The sequence below is a fragment of the Pygocentrus nattereri genome, chromosome 5 (assembly GCF_015220715.1).
Source record: "Pygocentrus nattereri isolate fPygNat1 chromosome 5, fPygNat1.pri, whole genome shotgun sequence".
NCBI classification, from domain to species: Eukaryota; Metazoa; Chordata; class Actinopteri; order Characiformes; family Serrasalmidae; genus Pygocentrus; species Pygocentrus nattereri.
The window spans coordinates 13158470-13184559 of NC_051215.1; the positions used below are offsets into that span (position 1 = coordinate 13158470).

At 40.8% G+C, this 26090-nt stretch overlaps 2 protein-coding genes across 5 annotated transcripts in view; one reads left to right on the forward strand and one right to left on the reverse strand.

Annotated features, from left to right (window-relative positions):
* The window catches only part of LOC108429564 (polyunsaturated fatty acid lipoxygenase ALOX15B-like), a 28859-nt gene extending 5470 nt beyond the window's left edge, over positions 1-23389 (forward strand). Inside the window, exons 2-15 of the mRNA XM_017701398.1 lie at positions 9430-9580; positions 10903-11098; positions 12494-12575; positions 13339-13461; positions 13542-13639; positions 13734-13906; positions 13997-14140; positions 14329-14532; positions 15069-15155; positions 15289-15458; positions 15580-15698; positions 15852-15952; positions 18173-18343; positions 22936-23389. Of these exons, the coding sequence (XP_017556887.1) occupies positions 9437-9580; positions 10903-11098; positions 12494-12575; positions 13339-13461; positions 13542-13639; positions 13734-13906; positions 13997-14140; positions 14329-14532; positions 15069-15155; positions 15289-15458; positions 15580-15698; positions 15852-15952; positions 18173-18343; positions 22936-23115 (1992 nt within the window). The 5' untranslated portion in view covers positions 9430-9436 and the 3' untranslated portion in view covers positions 23116-23389. The remainder of the gene's footprint in view (positions 1-9429; positions 9581-10902; positions 11099-12493; positions 12576-13338; positions 13462-13541; positions 13640-13733; positions 13907-13996; positions 14141-14328; positions 14533-15068; positions 15156-15288; positions 15459-15579; positions 15699-15851; positions 15953-18172; positions 18344-22935) is intronic.
* A 557-nt stretch (positions 23390-23946) lies between these two features.
* npnta (nephronectin a) overlaps positions 23947-26090 on the reverse strand; it is a 92268-nt gene continuing 90124 nt past the window's right edge. For all 4 annotated transcript variants that reach the window (XM_017701408.2, XM_017701406.2, XM_017701407.2 and 1 more), the window contains one exon: positions 23947-25891. In XM_017701408.2, the coding sequence (XP_017556897.1) occupies positions 25781-25891 (111 nt within the window). In that variant the 3' untranslated portion in view covers positions 23947-25780. The remainder of the gene's footprint in view (positions 25892-26090) is intronic.

The window sequence follows — 26090 nt, forward strand, 5'->3', positions numbered from 1 at the left end:
ATCAGATCAGCTTTGAGCCCCTTGTTTGCAATGGTGATGGACAGGTTGACAGATGTGAGGCAGGAGATGACATTGTAATCTGAGAGTAGAGGGCAGGTGGAAGAGAATCTGGAGAGGAGGTTTGCACTGGAGAGGAATGAAGGTCAGGAATGAAGGCCAGATGGAATACATGTGTGTGAATGAGAGGGATGCAGGTGGAAAGGTGAAGATGCAAGGAGTAGAGGTCGTAAAGGTGGATGACTTCATCTTGGGTCAACCATCCAGAGCAGTGGACAGTGTAGAAAAGTGGTGAAGAGGGTGCAGGTTGGATGGAGTGGGTGGAGATTGATGTCAGGGCTGATGTGACTGAAGGATAGCAGCAAGAGTGAAAGGGAAGGTTTTCAAGACAGTAGTGCGTCCTGCTATGATGTATGGTTTGGAGACTGTGGCTCTGTCTAAAAGACAGGAGGCTGAGCTGGAGGTGGTGGAGATGAAGATGCTGAGATTTTCGTTGGGAGTGACAAGGATGGACAAGATTAGAAATGAGCAGATCAGAGGGACAGTGAAGGTGGAGCAGGTTGGAGATGAAGCCAAAGAGTCCAGGTTGAGATGGTTTGGACAGGTGTTGAGGAGGAATAGTGGATATATTGGGCAAAGAATGTTGGAGATGGAGCTTCTGGGTAGGAGAAGTGGTAGACCGCCGAGAAGGTTTATGGATGTAGTGAAGGTGGACATGGAGATGGTTGGTGTGAAAGTAGAGGAGGCAGATGATCCGCTGTGGCGACCCCTAAAGGGAGCAGCCAGAAGATGGTGACCTGCGGTGCACCACATTAGTCCAGCATACCGTTCCTTTACTGGATGTGGTTCCAGTGCAACAGAGGTATCGCCGCTTGCCTCCTTCTCGATACGATTTGGTTAAAGCTCATATTCAGGAGCTAGTAGAACATCAAGTGGTGCATCCTAGTTCTAGCCCTTATGTTTCTCCCATAGTAGTGGTGCAGAACAAGGATGGGTCCATTCGTGTGTGGTGATTACCGTCAACTTGATGCCAAGACTAGTCAAGATGCCTTTCCTTTTCCCAGAATAGAAGAGTCCTTAAATGCTTTGTGTGGGGCCAAGTGGTTTAGCACATTAGACTTGGCAAGTGGCTATGATCAGGTTCCTGTGGCAAAGGAGGACAAGGAAAAGACTGCTTTTGTACACCTTTTGGCTTGAGTTTAATCGAATGCCGTTTGGATTATGCAATGCCCCAGCACTTTCCAACGTTTAATGGATTGATTATTTGGAGATCAGAGCTTTCATGCGCTCTTGCTGTATTTGGATGACACTAATTTTTTCACAAGATTTCCAACAGTATCTTCAGCGATTGGATATGGTGTTTAGCCGTGTCCAACAGCATAATCTGAAGCTCAGTCACTTTTTTCAAACTAGGGTTAATTATTTAGGGCCCCACCTCTGTCAAAGAGTTGATCATTTTTTTTAGGGTTCGCATCCTATTATAGGTGTTTTGTGGAGGGGTTCGCCAAGTTGGCTGCACCCCTTCATAGGCTGGTGGGGGCTGTACAGGGGTCCAAGAAACAGCCCAAGCCAAGGCTGCATGACATGTTAACTTCACATTGGGATGAGGCATGTGAGGCAAGCTTTCAGGCACTAAAGGACCGCTTGGTAAGTGCACCTGTATTGGGGTATGCTGACTTTGCAAGCCATTTCATTTTGGATATTGATGCTAGCCATGCAGGATTAGGAGCAGTATTGTACCAAGATCAGGGGGGACAGCGATGCCCTATTGCATTCGCTAGTCGAGGATTGCGCCCTAGTGAGCGCAGTGTGTCCAATTATAGTACAATGAAGCTTGAACTTCTGGCTCTTAAATGGGCAGTGACTGAAGTTTAGGGAGTATTTGTTAGGTACCCAGTTTGTTGTGTATACTGACAATCCCCCAGGTTTCCTGCAATCAGCAAAATTGGGAGCAGTTGAACAGCATTGGGCAATTCGGTTGGCATTGTTTAATTATGAGATCAAGTATAGGCCAGGTATAGTTAATGGTAATGCTGATGCTCTATCCTGGCTGCCAGCTGTTGTCGAGGAAGTGCTGGGGGTATTTCAGTTCCTCCTGAGGTGTCGTTAGTGGCAAACGGAACAACCTTGGGACCCCAGGTGGCCTTATCACTAGCAGTGGATGCTATTTCATCGTGTAGTTTGGCAGATCTGCAGGTTTTGCAAGCTGCTGATCCCATTATTGCAGCATTTGGTGTTTATTGGAGGAGAGGACAAGGCACCTACCACCCTAAGGCCTGTGGCCTGTATTGCTGTGGGTGATCTTTATTTGGTGAGCGTGGGTTTGTATGGGCATTGGTCGTTGATTGGGGGTACTTTTGGGCGAAGAGCACTGTGGGCTTGGGCACCTCCTTGGCCACACTTATTTGGGGCCTGTGCTAAGCTAGTTAGTCCCATACAGTTATCAATAGTAACTACAATCTTGAAGACTCCTTGTTCTTAATGTTTTTTTAATAATTGTAAAATAAAATGTACTGCAATGTTATATTCTGATTGATGCAGGTGTATTATTGGCTGGCTCTAGACACACTTTTGGTTGAGTGGCCTGTGAGAGGGGTCCCCTTCCCCATAATATAGGGGTGGCGTAGTCGATGCTCTATTTAATTTAGGTGTCTGCAGAAGTACAAGGTGGGGTGCTTTTATTGTATTGATATTGCACCCAGTACCAGTGGTGGTAGTATGGCCATATTCAATATAATAAACCATGCTGAGATCACTTTTAACCTCAGTGAGGGATCAGTCCCTTATTGGCATCTGGCAACAGGAAGTGGCAACTCCACCATCTGGAAATGGCACATACGCCACCTAGCAAAATGATCAATAACTGGCGATGAGTGGCACTTGCTGCTCACGCTGCTTGGTAGTGGCACAGCCACACAAATGCCATGTGCCACTCAAAAAAGGCACGTATTAACAGCTCCTGTGAGCAAAGCAGTGACTTTGGACAGCGGCTGCTCAACTCTGCTAACTAGCAGCCCATCAAAGCACCACCATTGGCCATCAGAACCTGGGAAAAGTGATGGAGGATTGTTGATTTGAAGAACAGATAATCTATGGCTTTATTGGGTCACAGGTTTATGTTGGGTGGACAATTTGAAGCAAAATGAGTCGCTTTAGCCAAAGGCCATGCACCAATAGCAGTAATACTAGCTTCAATATAGGCCCTTTGCATGCCCTCGGCTGATGGTCCATGACTGAAGTGCCTTTGAGCGAGGCACCTAACCCCCAATTGCTCCCCAGGCACCATGGATAGGGCTGACTGCTCCTCCAGGCAAGTGTACACGCTGCCCCCTAGTGTATGTGCTCACTAGCATGCATGTATGTGGGTAATCCACTGCACGGATGCGTTAAGTGCAGAGGTCTAATTTGTGTGCAAACAAAGTGACAAATGGTTGTCAACTCAATGTGTTAACTAATATTATTAACAATGTCTAATGGTGTTACTGTAATTGGAAAATATCAGCTATCTGGAGCTGACCATATGGAAAAAATGTGTTTTTATATATGATATGTATATTTTATATATGATATGCACTGTTAAAGAAATGTATTCCATATACCGCTACCTGGTCCAAGTTAGATGTTTTATCATGGATGTTAATCAGCCCAGCAATTTTTGTATAACCTTTTTACTAAGCACTCACATTTGTTCTCTGTACTGCAAGCTGACTTGGCAACAGTCACACTATATACATATTTCATTTGTGGTACACCTTTGGTTGTCTTGGTTATTCAGACTAGGCTGTTGGTCTTGGGAGACAAATCTGCTCTTTCTCTACACAAACTCATGCTGTGACACCCAAGTTCCTTTACCAGCACAGTACCTTATACCTTAAGTTTAAAAAAATGCACTTTGCATTTTACCTAGTTTGCATAGTCTTGTAAATGTTCTAATTTTTAAAAAATGAAATTGTTGACTTTAAACAAGTATTAATTTAAGTTTAGTACATTGATTGTGCATGTTCACTGTGGATGGCTAGTGCCACTTCTAAATAGCAGATGCCGCTAGCTGGTGCCAAAGGTTTGGTAAGTGTCACACCTGAGCAGCAATTGAGTGCAAGTGATGGGTGGCAGGTGCCATTGGTGTTTGGTTAGTGCCACCCCTGAGCGGCAGGTGCCATGGTTAGTGCCACTTAGGAGCAGCAGGTGCCCCTGGCATTTGATTAGTGCCACTCTTGAGCCAAACATTTGCAGCTAGCTAGCTACACTATATTAAATTACACAATAGTAAATTTAAAGCTAGGTAGCTAAATTAATCGTTTCCTTATTTTTATGGATTTTGGGCAAATGAGTTAAATATAAACCATCAAGGACTGAATAGTGGACAAAATTAAATGCCCCTTGTGTATCATGCATATTACTAAAAATATCACTAACAGGAAATGGTATCACAGTATACTGATATAGATGATATCACCCAGCACTATGCTAAATGTTAAAGTACTGAAACCCATTTACATCAAAGTCCAAAAGCAGTCTGTCCACTATAATGGAAATCATTTTTGGACTGGCAGTATGACAGTGTGAACTGTACTATAGCAGGTGAAATGCACCAATGCAAGATGGATTTCAGAAGTAATTTGTCATGAAAGGCATGTTTTTGAGACTAATGTATATAGAATGTTGACTACTGTGAAACTTGCCTGCACCGTATCGCTAAACATAAAGCAAGAGACACAAATATCGGGATTCTTTTCTTTTGCAAATATTAAAATTCCATTCCAATATTGAGTCCTCCCAGTTTGAAGCCCCAACCAAGTCAAATCGACCATATCAGCGAGCGACTGAGAGAGCTTTCTCTCTGGTGGAGAAAGTGGTCCAGCTAGAGGTGCGCATCCGGGGTTTAAGGGATAGACAGCAATAGTAAGTGTTAGCAGCTCCGGGTGCCTTAGGGAGAGTTAGCACCCCCTCGACTCCGGTGTTGGAGCCCTTACAGCGGGGCGAATGGGTGATGACTCGGCAGTCTAGCCAGAAAGCTGAGGCCAAAGCTAGCCCACTGGGAATGCCATGCTTCTCCGATTCGCGTGTCAAACAGGTTTGCTCAGTGAAACACCCACTTTGGAACCTGTTAAAATTACTCTGGTTATAGGAGACTTGAAATTAGCTACTCCTTTAGGGGTGCCAGCAGTAACATTTAGATGTTTATCGGGAGCCAGAGCACCAGACATTAAGATGGCAACCTTAGACTGTTAGCTGATGAGATATTCGAGGATAGTCATACATGAAGGGCGAAATGATATTCATCTGCAGCAGTCTGAGATAACTAAGGGTAAGATTAGAGAGGTGATTAAATGGGCCCAGATGGTGTCCAATGCTGTAACTTGCTCTGGCCCCATCCCAATGCCACAGGCGCGGAAGCCTACAGCAGGCTTTCGGCATTAAACTGCTGAATGTCCAAGTGGTGTTCTGAAAATCAAGTGGGCTTTATAGACAATTGGTTGCGTTTTGAGATCAAGCCTGGTCTTATAGGCAGGGATGGTGTCCACCCCATATGGGAGCGTGCTGCCTTTCTTTCTTGCAGCATAGCTCAGTCTTTTAGTTAGTCGGCAGAGTAGTGTAAACAGCTGCTGACAGTCCAGAGCTGGGACCAGGCCGTTGACAGGCTAAACTGAGTGTCTGCGACCTGCCTTGAGGCGTCACCCTTTGAGACTGTCTTTGCCCTGAATTAAAACTAAATTTAATCATAGACAAACTCAATCAGCCCATTTAAACAACCTAATCAATATATATCCGTATTCAGATGATGACACCTTAGATCTAAAATTTGGACTACTCAATATAAGATCACTAAACTCAAAAGCAGTTATCGTAAATTAAATAAGCGATCATAAATTTGACATCTTCTGTCTCACTGAAACATAGGTTAGACCAGATGAATATTCAGCTTTAAATGAAGCCACCCCTATAGGCTATAATTATGCACAGGTCAAGATACTCTAGATATTGGTCAGAAACAATGACACTTTCACTTCCTTTGAGGTCCTTTCCATTCATGTTACAAATCTGGTCACAAAAAAGAATGCATTTGCATTATTTAACATTTACAGACCACCAGGGCTCTTCTTTTAAAAATTCAAAGAATTTAGGGATTTTGCTGCAAACCTGGCTGTGTGCAATGATAAAGTAATAATTGTATTAGATCTTCATATTCACTTTGAGAAGGTAGATGACCCACTAAAAAAAAATTTACTTTAAAATTTTTAAAAGTAATTTACTTCAATTCTAGTCTCTGGTATTACCCAAAATGTGACAGGGCCTACACACTACTGTAGTCACACTTTAGATTTAGTTTTGACCCTAGGTCTTAACATAGACAAGCTTAATATCCTACTGCAAACCTCAGCAGTCTCCGACCACTTGATTTCATATGAGCTACATCTTAGCCATAATATGTACATTCCCTCATTATTCTACAAAGCGCTCAATAAAACCTTTTACTGACCTACAATTTATAGAAAATCTTCCAGAACCATCAATGCCAGTTTTCACTCCATCAGACCCAATGTAGCTACAGTTACTAACCGATTATTTAGAAAATACCTTCCGATCCACTTTAGAAAATGTGGCTCAACTTAAAAATAAAAAAGAATATGGCAGAAAAAGCTCGACCCATGGTACAACGATAAAACCCATACCGTAAAACAAACAGTTCGGAAACTAGAGCAGAAATGGTGACAAACAAAGTTGGAAGTGTTCCACTCTGCCTGGAAGGACAGCCTTATAGAGTATAGAAATGCTCTCACAAAAGCTCGCTCAGCATACCTGGCCTCGCTGATCGAGAACAATAAATATAATCCTAGAGCTCTGTTTAGTGTGACTTCCCAAATCACAAAATCGGGCAGGTACTGAACCACTGGTGAGAGTTGCTGGGATTTCTGAAGTTTTTATGGACTTCTTTAATAATGAAATTGAAAATATTAGACAACAAATTCAACCCACATTATTAAATCCAATTTGGCTGTCATCTGACTTGGATGATATAAAACACAGTTGTAGGAAAGAGCCTGGGAACTTTTCCCCCACTCCCAGAGCTAGAGAAGATATCTCCTCTGCAAATTGTACAACCTGTATACTCAATGCAATTCCCTCAAAATTACTCGAAGTACTGCCAGTCATTATAAACCCTCTTTTAACTATAGTAAACTCGTCCCTTGGTTTGGGCTAGGTTTCCAAAGCTTTTAAACTAGCAGTTATCAAACCTCCTGATCAAGAAACTAAATCTTGATGTTAGCGTATTGTTTAATTACAGGCCTATTTCTAACTTGCCATTATATCGAAGATCTTAAAGCTGTGGCCCAACAACTTAGTTCATATCTACATAAACATATATATGAGAAATTCCAATCTGGATTCAGGCCACATTAATTTAAGTAGAGCTGTCTCAGTGCTGTGATCTTGCCTCTGATCAAGGCCATGTATCCCTGTTAGTGCTACTTGACCTCAGTGCAGCTTTCAATACAATAGACCACAATATTCTCCTAGAAAGGTTAGAAAACATGGTTGGAGTCACAGGGACAGCCCTATCATGGTTCCAATCTTACTTAAAACAACGTTACCAGTTCGTCAGTGTAAACAACTTTTGTATTCGAGTTATTCAAAAGTAAGATTTGGAATTCCGCATGGCTCTATTTTAGGACCATTATTTACACTATACATGTTACCGTTAGGCAGTTAAGTAACCATGGTGTAAACTTTCATTGTTATGCAGACGATACTCAACTGTACATATCAGCCAAGCCTGATGACAAATACAGGTTAAAGAAAATAGAGGGCTGTGTAAAAGGTGTGAAATGCTGGGTGTTAAGGAACTTCCTCCTACTAAACAGTAACAAAAGAGGTTCTCCTTCTGGGTCCTAAATTGGCAAGAAATAAACTACCAGATTTAATTTTAAATCTCGCTGACTTTCCAGTTACACCTGGCTCAGGAGCAAAAAATCTTTCACAGGCAGCATCACTAGGACAGCTTCTCCACATCTTCACAACATTGCCAAGATAAGAAATTCCCTATCCCTGTGTGATGCAGAAACACTAGTACATACCTTTATTACTTCCAGGCTAGACTACTGTAATGCACTACTGTCAGGATGTACAAGCGGGAATTTAAGCAAACTTCAACTAGTCCAAATTGGTGCAGCCAGGGTCCTCACTAAAACTAGAAAATATCAGTCCAGTGCTATCATCACTTCATTAGCTGCCTGTTAAATTCCGAATTGATTTATAAAATTCTTTTATTGACGTATAAAGCCCTACATGGGCTCGCTCCTGAGTACCTGCAAGACCTTATTTCCCATTACGAGCCATCATGACTATGCAGATCCCAGAGTGCTGGCTTATTAATAGTTCCTAGAATTCATAAGGCTACAGCTGGGGGAAGAGCTTTTTCTTATAAAGCCCCCAAACTCTGGAATGATCTTCGAGAAAATGTTCGGGACTCTGTCTCGATCTTTAAAACTAGGCTGAAAACTCACTTGTTCAGTTTAGCTTTTGGTAGGTAATGTTCCCCCTTAGATAAAGGCAGCAGATCCAGGGGTCCATGGACACAGGGAATTATAGTAAACTGAGACGCTGTTGCTGTCGTCCCACTGCTCGCATGCGGTCACTCAGGTTTGTGGACGGTGGAGCGGAGGGATGCCAAACTGTTTGAGTGGTCTCGAGTCTTGTCCTTCTGGTTCTCTCCTTTTAGTTAAGCTGTCAGTCAGATCTGCCAGTCATTAGCCACACTCTGTAAATGTTTACATCCCCTGTTTTACATACAGACAGAATAAAACTAATTCCATCTCCCTGCCTTTTTTCCGAGTATACAACCGCCCACATGTTCGGCTGGACACTGAAGGACGACTGACTGCTGAGCCCTCTTGCTACCCACTTCAGACCAGCTGCCCAAACCCCAGCTAGTGCCACCTACCGTGGACTAGCTGCCCACCCTACACTGTTTTCATGGACTCCTAGTTATTACTACTACTAATACTACTGCTAGTAATGTTAGTAGTATAATCACTTGTAGGTAGTTTGACCAGAGGAGGATGGGTCCCCCCTGGTGAGCCTGGTTCCTCTCAAGGTTTTTTCCTCAGTTCTGAGGGAGTTGTTCCTTGCCACTTTTGCCCCTGGCTTGCCTGTTGGGTTTTTGTTTAAAAAAAAAAAAAAAAAAAAAAAAAATTCTTGTTAAAACTTTCTTTTCTAGAATTCTTTGAAGCTGATTTGTCACTTCTGTTGTAAAAGGTGCTACACATTTTGATTTGATATAATTAGTTTTTTTGGTAGGATGGCTGATAAATCAAAACAATTGCTTGAAACAACTGGTGGAATCTTAGTGGCACGACTTCTTTAGGTAAAGGTGGCCCTGAACACAATCAGATGGGAACTTAAACTGTTTTTAAACGTCTTTAATTCCAGGGGAACCATGGCGAATTACACAATTGAAGTCTTCATGGGTGATGCTCTCAATGCAGGGAACGCCAACACAGTCTTCATCAATCTCATTGGTACAAAGGATAGTAGTGAACCACAAATCCTTGGTCATTCTGCAGAGATGCTGTGCTGTTCAGTAAGTTGACTGCATTTTATTACAATCTATTTTTATTGTATTATATTATGCTTAGTGACAGTATAAAGCCTGGCACTGGATTCATTTTCTTTTCTGCAGTAATATAAAAATGTATCAGTAAGTCCTTAAGTTTTTTGGAGAAATGCATTTAAGAACAAAGTGGGCCACATTCATGAAATGAGCATAAATTACTTTTTTTTTTGTGGTTTTTTTTTATTTTTTTTTTACATTTATTAAATTTATTTTTATTTATTTTTTTTGCAAGTGGGAGCTATTAATACTCAAATTACTTAAAGATTAAGTGACCCTTAGTCCCACAATGGGGAAATTTCACCACCTCATCACCATCACATTTCTTCACCTCATTGAACCCTTCTGTGCAGTAAAACACCACATACACATTCATGAATGCATACACACTAGAAGGCAGTGTGCAGACTTGCCCAGAGAGGTGGGCAGCCCTATCCGCAACACCCGCGGAGCAGTTGGGGGCACTTCAGTCACGTACAGGGGATCAAACCAGGGACCTTCAGGTCACAGGGCTGGTTCCCTAACCTGTAGCGCATGACTGCCTCAGTGTGTGTGCCATTGAAATAGGAAACCCACACTATACAATATATACAGTTTTACTTCATTTATACAAAGTGAAAGGCCTAAAATGATGCAAAACATTCCGTAAGTAATAATTTGACATGCTGGCATGATGGTTGTAGCCCAGCTAACAGGCCCCTCCAGTAATGTTCTAGATGCATGAATTGAGTTGGCAATTGAACAGGTCTTCACAATAGAACATAAAAGCAACAGCTTTAAGTTTAATAAGGAATGGTATTTTAAAACAGTGTATTTCTGCTGTATTCTGGGTGCTGATTTTTACTGAACAAGATTACATTGATCAAACTAACACTTTCGAAGTAAATCTGACAGCTCATTTAATTTAATTGAAACACAACTTAGTTCTCACTCAACTTGGTTTTACATGCATTTAAGTATTATCAAGAAGAGAAGATTCAGAGCAATTTCTTTCTTTGTGCCCAGCTGTGAGTATATGTGGCTGAGGTGTACTTCACTCCTAATTTGCTCATATTTCTGAAGGATTCATGAATGAGGCCCATTTTTATAAAAGGTTTCTAATTTACATATTAAACTGTGATGTTGAGTAATGCGTTTGGAATAGAAGGGAAAATAAACACGATGGCAAACATTCCCTGATCTCTTCAGGAAGTCAATAGAGCTCAGAGAAAGTATATGGTTGTACAGTGAACTGAGACAATCTGCTGTGTAGTATCCCAACAGTATGTTAATCTGAATACATTCCCCAACAGAAGACGCTGACTGTGTCTTGCAAAGAAAGTCTTCGGCCCTTCTTCCTGGTTCAGCTGGAGCTCAAGGCACTCGAGCTTGAAGATCACTGGTTCTGCTCTAAAGTTATCGTCACTGATCCTGAAGGACGCCAGCGGCTTTTCCCTTGTTACCAGTGGTTGTCTCCAAAGAAGAAAACAATTCTCAGAGAAGCTACAGGTTTGTAACTACAAATATAGCAGTGTTAGAATATGCTAATGTATGTTTATGCTCACCCCAAAATTGGTCATGAATGTTAGGTGTTCTAAGTAGTGGCAGATCTAGAAAATTTACCAGGGGTGTCAAAGTAGGTGTCAGGTATTGCAAGTGGGGGTGAAGGAGATAAGGGTGGGGTGCAGTGTAAAACTGATAGCCATTTGTGATGCAATTCTCTCTTTAAGACACAAGCACAATTGAAACACAACTTAGTTCTCACTCAACTTGGTTTTACATGCATTTAAGTATCATCAAGAAGAGAAGATTCAGAGCAATTTCTTTCTTTGTGCCCAGCTGTGAGTATATGTGGCAGCAAGGTGGAAGCCAATGACATGGCTGAAATTTTGAAGAGGCACCTGGGGTCTGCACCCAGGACGGGCTCTGGGGGAGGGGCTCATTATTGTCAGTTGCTTTCATCACAAGAATTCCATTTGAATTGAGTCAGTACAACATTTCCATATGAGACTTTTTGCAAGCAGGTTTGCAAAATGGTAGTTTGCTGCTTTTTATTTTCTTTAAATGCAAAAACCCAAGCAGCGAAAAACCTCTTGTCTACAGAAATGCTTTCCCCACCATTTAAAACTTGAAAAGGGAAGTGAAGCGATATGTCAAAGCAGTCATGTTACAAAATGAACCAATTACACAACTGCACATGCGATGCCGGGGACAGATGGCTTCCATATATGCAGTGTGCCATACCAGAGTATACTGGAAGCAAACCCCAGAACAATGATTTCAGGAGGACCAGAGATTGGTTCTCTTGAAATAGGTGGTCTGGGGGTTTGCTTCCAGCGACAACTTAAAAATGAAGCACTGTAACTAAGTGTTTTCACACCAGAGCTTTGTTCCAGATAAAGGAACATCTGCTCAGTGAGTTCAGTATATTTGATCATGTGAAAACTGTTTACAAAAGCTCTAGTGTGAAAATGCCCTTAGTTTCATGGAATCATCTGCTGAAACATTTGCGCTGAGTGAATTCATGTTCTTGCCAGATTAAGTTAAAGAATTCTGTCTTTTGATTTTGTTGGTGGTGATGTAGTTGTCGTTTCTCTGATTGTTCTCTTGGCTGTTATGTGCTGCCTTCTTGACCAGGGCTCAGTTGAAAGATATTTAAATTTCCCTGTGCTTCCCATGGTTAAATGAAGACGGAGAAGAAAAAATAATCACCCAAACAGTGAAGAATTTACTGGCAGGGTTGTTAGTTTTAAAAAATGTCATTTTGTATTTAATTTAATTTCTGTTAGATTTTTAGTTTTGTTAGTCTTAAGGGTGCATTAATAGTTTTTTTATTTTCTGAAAGGTAATAGTAGCTTATTACTAAACTTTTCAATGTATTTTTTTTCCCCTTTTTCTATGTAGCCAAGTTGAGCCACAAGGACACAGAGGAAATGGCTGTTGGCCATCGGCTTGAAGATGTTGCAAAAAAATGTGAGGACTTCATGTAAGTGACATTCCTCTAAAATCAATCTAACCTGTCTGTGATTTGTGGATGGAAGCTTAGTCACCAGCTTAGCACTGTGCAGATTGCATATATGCACATAACATGGTTTCTAAATCAATATAAACCTTTCTAATATAAAGTTCAGACACTTTCTTACTTATTTCTACATTATCTTGAGGAAATGTACAGAAATAAGATCAGAGATTAACCACACATTTGTGCTTAAACCATTAGTGATCACTAGATCCAGGATGTGGCTTCAGCAGAGCTGCCAACTAGCAAGTTTTTTATTACTGTCTGATGCGTTGCCGATATGCAAGTTAAAATCATTTTCTGGGGACTTGTGGATACAATTGATATTTATTCCACAATTTCTGCCAAAAATTTACTATTTCACTTTGGAATGAATTACTATATTAAAAAGGTTGATCACAACATATTCTCACACGACAAATTCATAAACAGTGGTATTTTTGCAGTTCGTCACTATAAATGCATGCTGCTCCTCCTTTTCACCTGCTCTTACTGTGTGCATAAATCTATAGTTTTCAGCAGCAGCTTTAAGAATAGCTGCATATATCTCCATCTTAGCTTCTGAGCACTCCAAAAATGTTGTGCATCTTGTGAATTTTACTGTATTTCATGGTTTTACCATCAGAAGCAGAAGAGGTATGTTAATAATTGTGGATTCTCCTTGGTGAAAGCCATTCCAAATGTAAAAGCATTTACAACAGTGTGACTGTGTGTGCTGTGTGTCTTGCAGATGGAGTGTGTATGACTCTGAAATTCCTCACATTGTACAGGTGGACTCAGCAAGTGGTTTGCCTTATGAGGTTAGATTCTCCTTCACGAAGGAAAAGGAGTTTCAGCACTCACAGTTAAACACGTAGGTTCCACCTTGTAGCTGTAACTGAATGAATGTATGTACTGGTGGTTCATGTTTAACACCTTCTTACTGTATTTCAGTTCACTGGACTTAAAACTGAACAACTTTCATCCCACAAACACATGGAACAGTATGGAGGAACTTGAGGATGTTCAGTGGAACACGCCTTGGACCCATGGTTTTTTTTTTTTTTTTTTTTTTCTCAAAACATGGAATGCTTAACTTTTAGATCCGACCACCACCATAACAGACGGTGTCTATACTTTTTCCAGAATACATCAAGAAACACTGGATGACCGACACGTTCTTTGGCTACCAGTTTCTGAATGGCTCGAATCCCATGATGATCAAGCGTTGCTCAAAGCTGCCCAACAACTTTCCAGTCACTAATGACATGGTCAAGTCTGCTTTACCAAAAGAGAGCTCTTTGGAAAAAGAAATGGAGGTACAGTGTGAAAAAAACAGTTCTTTGAGTGATTTGCCACTTATTACATGTGTACCTTTTCTGATTTTCCCTTTAAATGTGTTCAATCAGAAGGGAAATATCTTCCTGTGTGACTATGCAAGACTAGATGGAATTGTGGGAAATGTGATAGATGGGATTCAGCAGTATCTGGCTGCCCCTCTTTGCTTACTCTTCAGCAATCCTCAGGGCAAATTGCTGCCCATCGCCATCCAGGTAAGACCTCAGACCTCAGCTGAAGACACTGTTTGCTGTTGTCTTCAACTGCAAATAGACATAAGCAAGGATTAACCTCTTAAACCAGCCAGGACCTGCCAGGGGTCCAGAGCTTCCTTCCTCACTGGGAATTGTAGAGTTTAAACCTTTTCACTAAGTTGAATAAAAGCAAACTTTCTTTCTCTTAGCTGAAGCAGAAGCCTGAGGCGCAGAACCCCATTTTCCTCCCCACTGACTCCAAGCATGACTGGCTTTTGGCGAAGCTCTTCGTGAGAAACGCAGAATTTAACGAACACGAGCTGAACTTCCATCTACTACGCACTCACCTGTTGGCTGAGGTCTTTACCATGGCAACCCTGCGTGCCTTGCCCTCTGTTCATCCCCTCTTCAAGGTAGGTGCTACCTATTTCTTCCAATTTTCAGTTAGAAACATATGTGCTTTGATGCACATGCAGAAAAGGGAAGTACTTAAGATCAACAAAGCTCTCTTAATGATAAATTTGATAAAAATGTAAACTTGATTATAGTGGTACCAAAGGTTGATTCCTCCCAGGAGCACACAGATGTTTGAATGATGCACGTTATCCCCTCTGTTTTAGCACTTTTCTTTTTTTTGTTTTTGATGGGACAGTAGTTCGTACTTTGATTTATTTCTAACACATCTATGAGGGTTAAATATACCAGTGTATATTTACACCAGACTCTTACAGTAATACTACAGATCCAAATAAAAGCCATTTGGAACCAATTAGCATTGTGGCAATGAGGTTACATTAATTACACTGTTGTACAATGTACACTTAGGTGAGGTGTAGTTACCTAGGTGTGGAACTTTTAAAAATTCACATAAATGGGACCTGCTTGAGGAGCTTGTGAACTATTGTTTAGTAAAACATGATAATGCAGTTATTTGCTTTTCATCTCACAGCTTCTGTTTCCTCACATTCGCTACACACTGCAAATCAATATCATGGCGAGGAAACAGCTGACATCAGCTGAAGGAATTTTTTCCACGGTACATATTTCCTTTAAGAACTTGATCATTCCAAAAGTATACTTGTGGAGATGCTTATGACTGTTAGTCACTATTCATCACCTATCTGGGTTTCTTCAGTGATTTACCTTCTCTTTACATCTTTACCACACAGAGCTGTGCTATAGGTCTAAAAGGAATGATTACACTTATGAGAAGAGCGACTGCCAGTCTGACCTATAGCTCTCTGTGTTTGCCGGACAACATCAAGGAGAGAGGCCTGGAGAACATTCCCCATTACTACTACAGAGATGATGGCCTCAAGTTGTGGAACATCATTCACAAGTATGATGAAGCTACATTAAATGTAGACTGTAAATATGCTAGGCAGTATTTTTATACATGTATGACAATGAAGATTTCTGTGTAAATGGTCAAGCTATCATATTAACTGTGAAACCTCCAGGTTTGTGAACGGAGTGGTGGCACATTACTACACCGATCGTCATGTCCAGGAGGACTCCGAGCTCCAGACATGGCTGACGGAGATTGTAGAACATGGCTTTCTGAAAAATGACAACAGTGGTGCGTGTTGTGATTTATTTTGGGACTGGGTTAACAGACGTACTGGAAATGACGCTGTAATCATTTTGTTTCTGTGACGTTCATGAAGCCATGTAACCTATGGACTGTCCATTGGTCTAAAATGTAACCCCCCCCCCCCCCCCCCCCAATTAGGAATCCCCAAGTCCTTCCATACAGTGGCTGAACTCGTCAAGTTTGTCACCATGTTGATCTTCACAGTATCGGCCCAACATGCTGCAGTCAACAACGGCCAGGTTAGGCAGTATCATTTTGCTTAAAGCAGATTGTGGTTCATAACAAAGATGGACTTGTGCCAGTGTTCGCAAAACATCTCAAAGTAACACCCTTTTGAGTTTGTCAAATTGCACCAGTAAAATCATGGGTATGGATGTCTGTTTTGGGCAAAAATGGGGAGGGCGGCACTTTGGAAGGTAGCTGAGGGGTGTTGGGCTTTCAGTTTTAACAAAATTCAGTATAACACCAGTTTTACTACAGTCCTTTTCAATCTTTAGAAAATCAAAGCCATCCCACTTTATATAGTTTATTTCTTAAAAAGCCAACTGACCTAAAATGAGTAACTTGGTTTTTGTTCAGATTTATTAAACAAACTTCTGCTGTACAAAAAACATATAAAAGAATATCTCCCTCTTTTTCTGTTGGTGCAAATGTGGACAATCACATTTCTCAGCCCAGTAAATGACTGAATAGCTAATTTTCTCCAGTTACCATTATTGCCAATGTTACAATGGGTGATCTTGCCATCAAATGTAAATCAATGTATATTCACTAACATTGTGGCCAATGTTAGGAGTTGCTGACTTTCACTGATGCACTATATGTACAAAAGTATTGGGATACACTTCTTAATGATTGAATTAAAATGTTATTTAGTCTTATTGCCGCAGGTGTATCACATCAAGCACATAGCCATGCAGTGTGCCTAAAAACATTCCTAAAAGAATAGATCATTCTGAAGTGCTCAGTGAATTTGAGCATGGTATTGTAGTTGGATGCCACCATTGCAACAAGTCGGTTCATGAAATTTCTTCCCTCCTAGAAATTCTAAAGTGGAAGTGTTTAGGAACCATAACAATTCACCAAGCACTGAGGCACATATGTTTATGACTTACGCACTGTTGCTGACACTAACTGCTGAGCAGAGTTCCAAACCTCCTGACATCAGCACAAAAACTGTGGGCCAGGACCTTCATGGTATGGGTTTCCAGGGCCAAGCAGCTGTATGCAAACCTTACATCAAGCACAATGCCAAGTGTTGGATGGAGTGGTGTGAAGCAATGACTGGAGAAGTCTGATGGTCAGGTCTGGGTTTGGCAAATGTCACAAGAATGTTACCTGCCTGACTACATTGTGCCTGATGTAGTTTGGTTTGGGAGGGATATTGCCATGGAGTTGTTTTTCAGGGGTTGGTTTAGAACCCTTAGTTCCAGTAAAGGGAAATCTTAATGCTTCAGCAGACAATGACATTTGACAATTGTATGCTTCCAACTTTGTGGGAACAGTTTGGGGAAGAACCTTTTCTGTTCCAGCATGACTGAGCCCCAATGCACAAAGCAAGGTCCATAAAGGCATGGCCAGGTGAGTTTAGTAGAACTTGACTGGCCCTCACAGAGCCCTGACCTCAACCCCTTTGGGATGTACTAGAATGGGGATTGTTGGACAGACCCCTCATCCATCATCAGTGTCTGACCTTGCAAATGCTCTTCTGGATGAATGAGCAGAAATTCCCTCAGACACACTCAAAATCTTGTATAAATCTTCCCAGAAGAGTAGTAATTGCAGAGGGTGGACCAACTCCATATTAATGCTTATGGATTTAGAATGGAATATCATAAAATCTCCTAGGTTTAATCTGCAGATGTCCCAATATTTTGTCCATATAGTGTAATTCAATGCTTATGCAACAGTGACATTGAAATTTCAACCATGATTATGCTGATAAAATCAGTGATGGATCAATGTTGCTGTCTAGGTAGCTATATTATCTTAACTTCAGGTAAGATTTAGTTAACTTGGCTGCACCTTTCCTATGTTCTGAAATTTCTGGTTATAACTGCTTGACAAAATCCAGAATATACACTACATTTAACCCATTGTTATCATATTGTCTGTCTTACCACTCACTGCCAAATATGCATTCATGCTCACACCATTGTTCAAGTTGGAAGACAAATATTCATTTGAAAAAGGGCAAAACCTCTGTAGATATACTCCCTCCCTAATAAGTCTTGATGCAGAAAGCTGTGGAGTCTGATTAGGTGCCTCATCCCTCTTTTAGTACTTGCCTTTAAATAAGTGTCTGAGATGGCTTTGGTCGCATGGCACAAAGCAGTGATTTCAGTATGGCTTTTATATCCTAATTCAGTTGGTCAATGGAGTGGATGTTTATTCATTTTATTTATTTTTATTCCAGTATTCTTGATTCACATGGCTCCTGACCTTGTCTGTTTTTTCAGTTTGACTTTGGAGCTTGGATGCCCAACTTTCCCAGCACTATGACGACTCCTCCTCCCACCACAAAGGGACAAGCAACGGCAGACTCCATTCTTGCGGCTTTACCTAATGTCAAGCACACACTTAAAATAATCACTGCCTTATACCTGCTGAGCAAGAAGTCCTCAGATCATGTGAGTCCAAATTCAGCACCAACAGTGTCTGTCTAGACCTAATGTGCTGAGCATTTTGTCAGTTTCAGGTGTAATTCAGACAAGTTCTACTAAAAACAGTCTCTGGGCAGTGTGCATGAAACACTTGCGTGCGTATGCATTTGAGGGAGGGACTGCTAAAAATGAGTGGATGTTAGACATGTGGCTGAATGCATATTTAGCTCCATTTACTGAAGTTTAAGCAACTGACAGCAGTCAGTTTTGGGTTTTTCTCTGCCTTTTTAAAACCCGATAGTGAGGCAGTGACATATGGAACATTCTGATGTAAATTAGCAAAATATCATTACGAACTTAACCTCCTTTAACAGCCAGGACCACCACAGATCAGGTATTATGCGGGTGATGAATCATTCTCAGCACCACAGTGTCACAGACATAGTTTTTAAACACCTCAATGTCACTACTGGACTGAAGATCCACCAACCAAAAATATTCAGCCAACAGCGTCCTGAGACCACTGAAGGACAAGAGGATGACCAATACAAACTTTGCAGCAGGAGATGAGCTACTGTCTCTGACTTTACATCTACATGGTAGACCAACAAGGTATGAGTGTCTAATAGAGTGGACAGGCACTGGGCACTTTAAAAGCTCCAGCAGTGCTACTGTCTGATCCACTCATACCAGCACAACACACATTAACATGCACCACCATGTCTTTGTCACTGCAGTGCTGAGAATGATCCACCACCCATACAATACCTGCTCTGTGGGGGTCCTTATCATTAAAGAACAGGGTGAAAGGGAGCTGACAGTTTGCAGGGAAAGAGATGGACTACAGTCTGTAATCGTAGAACTGCAAAATGCACCTACATGGAAAACTTCGCTGATAAAATGGATAATGAATGTAGAAACAAGGTAGGTGTGCTTAATGAAGTGACTGGTCATACATTCAGCAACAGAATATTATCTAAATTCTCAATCAAGTGCTTGTTTCAAAGCAACTTGCTAAGATTTTCACTCTCAACTTGAAAATATGAGGAAGTAGCTCATGACTTGAGGCATGGGGCACAACCTAGCACCTCTAACTTGGCAGAGCTGACATTTTTAACTAGGTCTACAATTGCCCACATTTCACTTTTTGCGCATGTATATTATCAAATGTTCTTCAAACTGAGTTATATATTATATTATAACTTGCTCATAATAAATACAATGCTACCTATTCCAAATCTGACTTTTAATAAATGTTTCTATTCACTTTAATAGCCTTAAAATGAAAAACCTCTTCCAAGTAATTTCTTAGGCTGTAGTGGCTACAAAAGTGCAGTTGAACTCAAACTGATAAGCTATATGAACTCTCCAAAAATCGGTGAAAAATTTGTAGCATCTGGCAGCTCTCTGCATGCACATGTGTTCAAAAACAACCCAAGATGTGTAAGAAGGGGGCTCTTTGCATGCTTGTGAGGCACAGGGTTTAAGTCAGTGGGCAGGGCTGAGTGCAGTTTGCATGGTTAGCTGCAGTCTTACCAAGTAGTATGATTTCAGGCACATTGCGAAGGCACATTTTATGCACAATTCCAATGAAGTTGGGATGTTGTGTAAAACAAATAAAAACAGAATACAATGATTTGCAAATCCTTTTCAACCTATATTCAATTGAATACTCTAGACAAGATGTTTAATGTTCCAACGGATAAACTTTAGATTTTTGCAAATAGTCATTTTGAATTCGATGCCTGCAACATGTTCCAAAGAAGTTGGGACACAGTTTACCACTTACATCACCTTTCCTTTTAACACTCAAGTGTTTGGGAACTGAGGACACTAATTGTTGAAGCTTTGGAAGTGTAATTCTTTCCCATTCTTGCTTGATGTACATCATCAGTTGCTCAACACTCAGAGGTCGTATTTTGCAGTTCATAATGTGCCACACATTTTCAATGGGAGACAGGTCTGGACTCCAGGCACTGACAGTGGTTTTCTGAAGTGTTCCTGAGCCCATGTGGTAATATCCGTTACAGAATGATGTCGGGTTTTTAATGCAGTGCCACCTGAGAGATCGAAGATCATGGGCATTCAATGTTGGTTTTCTGCCTTGCTGCTTACTTGCAGGGATTTCTCCAGATTCTCAATCTTTTGATGATATTGTGGACTGTGGATGATCCCTAAATTTCTTGCAATTGCACATTGTGAGCAAATGGTCCAACAGTTTAAGAACGTTTCTCAAAGTGGTGAACCTCACCCCATCCTTGCTTGTGAACGACTGAGCCTTTCAGGGATGCTCCCTTTATGCCCCATCATGACATTCACCTGTTTCCAATGAACCTGTTCACCTGTGGAATGTTCCAAACAGGTGTGGGTTTTTTTTTTTTTTTTTTGAGCATTCCTCAACTTTCCCAGTCTTTTGTTGCTCCTGTCCCAACTTCTTTGGAACGTACTGCAGGCATCAAATTCAAAATGAGTGAATATTTGCAAAAAGGTGTATCTGTTTGAACATTAAATATCTTGTCTTTGTAGTGTATTCAATGGAATATAGGTTAAAGGATTTGCAAATCATTGTTTATTTCTCTTACAATGTCCCAACTTGATTGGAATTGGGGTTGTACATTTTTCCCACTATATACACTAAGCAAAGGTATCCTACTACCAAATAGAAAAAAGCCCCAAAAAGACATTATCAACTTGAACATGTACTACTTAGATAACTGGATGATTATCTAAAGGTATTTTGAGCGAGCCTTCCATGTTGGCCATCAGGTTCTTGTGGCCTCACTCTTCCAGTGGGGCCACAAGAAGAGAGGAAGGAAGCAGAGAAATGAGGACTGAATCTGAATGTCATGCCAAGTCATAGGTTTATTCTATCCATCTGCACATAAACACCTTACTGTACATATTTCACTTTCTGTAACCCCTACCATGCATCTTGCACATCTGGACACTCACACCTAGACACTTTCAGTAACAATATATGCACACATTTATTCAGGACTGTTATGTACTGCTATTGCACTGCCTTTTTCATCTTTGTGTGTGTGTGTGTGTGTGTGTGTGTGTGTGTGTGTGTGTGTGTTCCACCCTTATTACTGTGCTGTGAGTGCTGCATTTCCTTTGGGATCAATAGTGTTGTCTCTGTCTGTCTGTACTATATTGCCAAAAGTATTCGCTCGTCTGCCTTCACATGCATACGAACTTAAGTGAGATCCCGTTCTTAATCCATAGGGTTTAATGTTGGCCCATCCTTTGCAGACAAAGTTTAGAAGTGTGCTTATGTGAATTTGACCATTCTTCCAGAAGTACGTTTGTGACGTCTGACACTGACAAGAAGGCCTGGCTCACAATCTCCACTCTCTCATCCCAAAGGTGTTCTCAGGTTGTGGTCAGGACTCTGCAAGCCAGTCAAGTTCTTCCACACAACTCTCTCATCCATGTCTCTATGGACCTTGCTTTGGGCCGCAACTATGTTGGAACAGGAAGGGGCCGTCCCCAAACTGTTCCCACAAAGTTGTGAGCATGAAATTGTCCAAAATCTCTTAGTCTGTTGAAGCATTAAGAGTTCCTTTCACTGGAATTGAGGGGCTGAGCTCAACTCCTGGAAAAACAACCCCATGCCAAACTTTACACCTGAGCTCTATACACACTGTTCTTGAGCTAATCTGAAAGCCACATGAAATTTGGAGGTCTGTTGTGATTGACTCTACAGAAAGTTGGCAACCTCTGCGCACTATGCACCTCAGTGTCTGCTGACCCCCCCCCCCCCCCCCCCCCCCCCCCCTTCTGTAACTTAACGTGGCCTACTACTTCGTGGCTGTCATTCCCAATCACTTCCACTTCGTTATAATACCACTGACAGTTGACTGTGGAATATTAAGTAGCGAGGAAAATCCATGACTGCACTTGTTACACAGGTGGCCTCCTGCCACGGTACCATGCTGGAATTCACTGAGCTCCTGAGAGCGACCCATTCTTTCACAAATGTTTGTAGAAGCAGTCTGCGTGCCTAGGTGCTTGGTTTTATACACCTTTGACCATAGAAGTGATTGGACCACCTGAATTCAGTGATTTGGATGGGTGAGTGAATACTTTAGGAAATATAGTATATCTGTGCCGGTCTGTCTAAATGTAATCTAACAGCTACTGCTCTAGTTTCACAAACCTCACTAATAGCTACTCTAGTTGCCAAAACCCAAAATTAAACTGTCCCAAGATGCTGTGCAGGTGTAGATGTGCTAATAAGCCATGGAATCAATGTGTTCACATCGATAGAGCACATGGTGGAATGGAGGATTTGTTGCCCTGTATGCACATCTCCTCTGTTTCTTCCTCATGCTCTTGGGGAGTTTGCCTGATACCACTAGGAGTCTGAACACCTAATTCTAGGACAATTTTGTACTGGATAATGTACTTTAACATAATTAACTGAATTGAACCTAATATGGCACAAATCAATAACCAGCTTCTAAATGCTTTTAAGGGGCTGTTCTCTACTGTGCTTTTCTGCAGTTTTCTTGCTGCATCACACACCACATTTTAATGGTATTTGCAATGTTTTTCGTACTTCGTGGATATAACAATGTTGTTAAACAATGCCTTCCTCCTTTGTATTCCTGCAGTATCCTTTTGGATATTACCCGGAGGAGCTCTTCGTCGAGGCTGTGCCCCTTCAGAAAATGGAACAGTTCAGGCAAGATCTGAAGGCTCTCGAGGGTGAAATAGAAGCAAGAAACAAGAATCTTGAGCTTCCGTATGATTATTTAAATCCGAAGAATGTGGCTAATAGTGTAGACCTGTAAGAAAATGGATAATCAATCTGCTGAAAAGATTCTGATTGCACTCCAGATTTTCAAGTTTGTAGTTTCTGATTGTTTTCTGCCATTTATTGTCTGCAGAATTATTCTTAAACACTGCAACTAATTAGTAAAGTCTAGTGATCATTTAGCATTTAGAAATGAGGTAATGAATTGTTAGCCAGGTTTGGGGTGGTACATACAATCTGTCTTCTTATGATGCATAAGTTGTAAGCATGAACCTCTGACTGCAACAATAAAGTTACATGCATGCAATACAGCCCCAATGCTTGCTTGCAGTAAAACCTAAGCTTATGTTGGGAAAGCTAGAACTAATGGTATTAACTCATGATTTTAACTTTAAATTTAATCATGATGTGAACGAGAGCAATAGGTAAGTGAAATTCCATCAGTGGAATATGAAGTTTGGCACTAAACTGGATATTATAGAGCCATTTCAGGGTAAATCCTTTTGGATGTTACGGTTGTCTATGACCTGATTCAGAGTAGCACTGTACCTAACCACCAATCAATATGATGTGGTCTTGCAGGATGATCTTTACTGCCCCTACTGTTAAATTTCACCGGACCGTCCTAAGCTTCCCTATAGAGCCTTATACAGCTGGATTAATTGGGTTGGATAAGGCCAGTGGTGCAGGTTTCATTTCAGCTTTTGGGGTGTGGCAGGGGGAGACACACTGTTCATAGCACCAAACTCACGATGGTAGACATCCTTGTTGTTCCTGAACATTAAAGTCAACAAATGATTGTACAATTACACAGATATAGACCATAATTGTTGAAAGATCATTTTAAATAATTAAAGGACACATACTGTGGGGGTCTTATTTGTTTAATAAAATCCAAAAGCAGTGCTTCTAAATGGTGTATTCACTGTGCATTAGGTTGTTTTATTATGGCATGTATTGGCACAATTGCTAATTGTTGTGCATGAATTAATTGCTTAAATTCACATCTTATTAGTGTACGATTGGCAACATCTGCTTCTTATGCTTCTTATTCTTATCTTGCGGCTCTAGGGACTTAAATAATAGAAAATAATAAATGAGTCATCAACACCTTAAGATGTGCTATAAATTCTGAATTGTGGTGTTGGTCAACACAATTAACAGGCTGTAAACACCCATTAACTATATTAATAAATGTGACCATGGTTTGCGGGAGCTAAGCACAAGCAAGCTCAGAAGGTTTCAACACATTTTACCAACCTAACACGGATAAACTGAACTAAAAGTAATTATTTAAAAGAGGGTTTTTTTTTTTAGGTCAAACTATCATGAATAAATGCTGCATTTTTGATGCAAACTTTTTTGAAAACTTGAATAATCTCTTGATTACAATATTAAGTTATAGTAATAACATACATTTAGATAATCATGCCCAATATTGCATACTTGCATTAACTAAGTCTTAAAGTGTTTATTGCTCACTTTTCCAATTAATAATGCAAATAGTAAATCTTCATATTAAAGGAATCCAATTATTTGCTAATACAGGCCATAATAAAGAAAGCTATGTATATCCTGATATACTTAATATAATTTTTTTTTGCCAAAGTTAACCAAAAGCACATCATTAAAAAGCTTCAGTCACAAGACTGCAGGAAATAATAGCAGGAATAACTCACTCTCTCCAAACACTGGAAAGGACATGACCCTCCGGTCCCCCCTTAAATCTTTTTATTTAGGCTGAACCAAGTTTAACTTAGATCTTCAGAAGCACTCCTGTCTTAACTGCTAGCAGGTCACATGTCATTTTCATTGATCTGTATTAATCTTAACTCACGCTGTATGTAATCATCCATTAACAAAAACCAGCATGCACTGCTCATTCGTACAAGGTGTACATCTAATGTTCATGACTTTTATTGGCATACATTTTTAAATACTGACATCATCTGTCTATTAAAACAAGAGTGAGGGTCACTGAGGACCACAGGATTTCAGGTCAAAAAGATCTGACTCTACTGTAAGGTTTAAAGGGTGAGCATTAGTATCATATGCCAATATAGGATGGCTGATACAGCCACTTAGAAACTGTAATGCAAAACAATTTTACTGGTTTGTAATTTACAATATACATAATGTCAAGAAAACATGAAGTTGGGTTGTGTAAACATTGCCCTGCATCACTTATACATGAAGAATTCACATACTGAAATTATGCACCAGCAAAGCATATATGGGTTTTTGAAATATATATATATATATATAGCTATATACACACGGATACATTTACAATAGTACAATGGAAACAGGTTGTCTCTCAGGTAGCGCTTAAGTGCCCTGATGAAGCACATAATGCTCTCGTTGGTTAGTTTAAGGCTTTAAAAAGGCAGTCTTAAGAGCATATGTGACCATTCCGTTCTTCTGTATTTGAGCGTTGCGGTCAACTGGAAATTGAAGAGTGGTGACGTAGAAAAATTGACACATTGTTCTTGTTCAGAATTAGTTTTTCCCAATTTAGTTTTGCTATATTCACAATTTGATCTGGTTACTGTAGGCATGGAGCACTACTGTAGCATGCACTGGCAGCCTGGGCAGGAGGCTGGAGGAAACGCACCAGAGCCTCAAGGGAACTGCCAGGGAAAGCATGTCCCTCAATGTGGGCGGCTGCAGCTACTTGTGAAGAGTCTGTGCAGATGTTGCTGTTAGAGCCTCCTCAGGTTGTGCTCTTCCTGACACGCTCCTCTCCTCAGGCTGATGTCGTCCAGTGCCAGCTCACCGGTCCGGCCTCTCCTGCGCTCACCCTTCAGTATCACCTGGAAAAGTGTGCACATCAATCAGTTCCAAGCAGCAAGTAACAACACGGTCACTTAAACGTCTTGAAAAGTAGGGGTGGGCAGTATGATATTTATTGTTATCGTAGTAAATTATGTGACCGTCATATGCAAAAGTTTGAACATTCTGGTCAAAATACATTTTGTTGTTTGAAAGACATCCTCTAACATAACCTCTGCA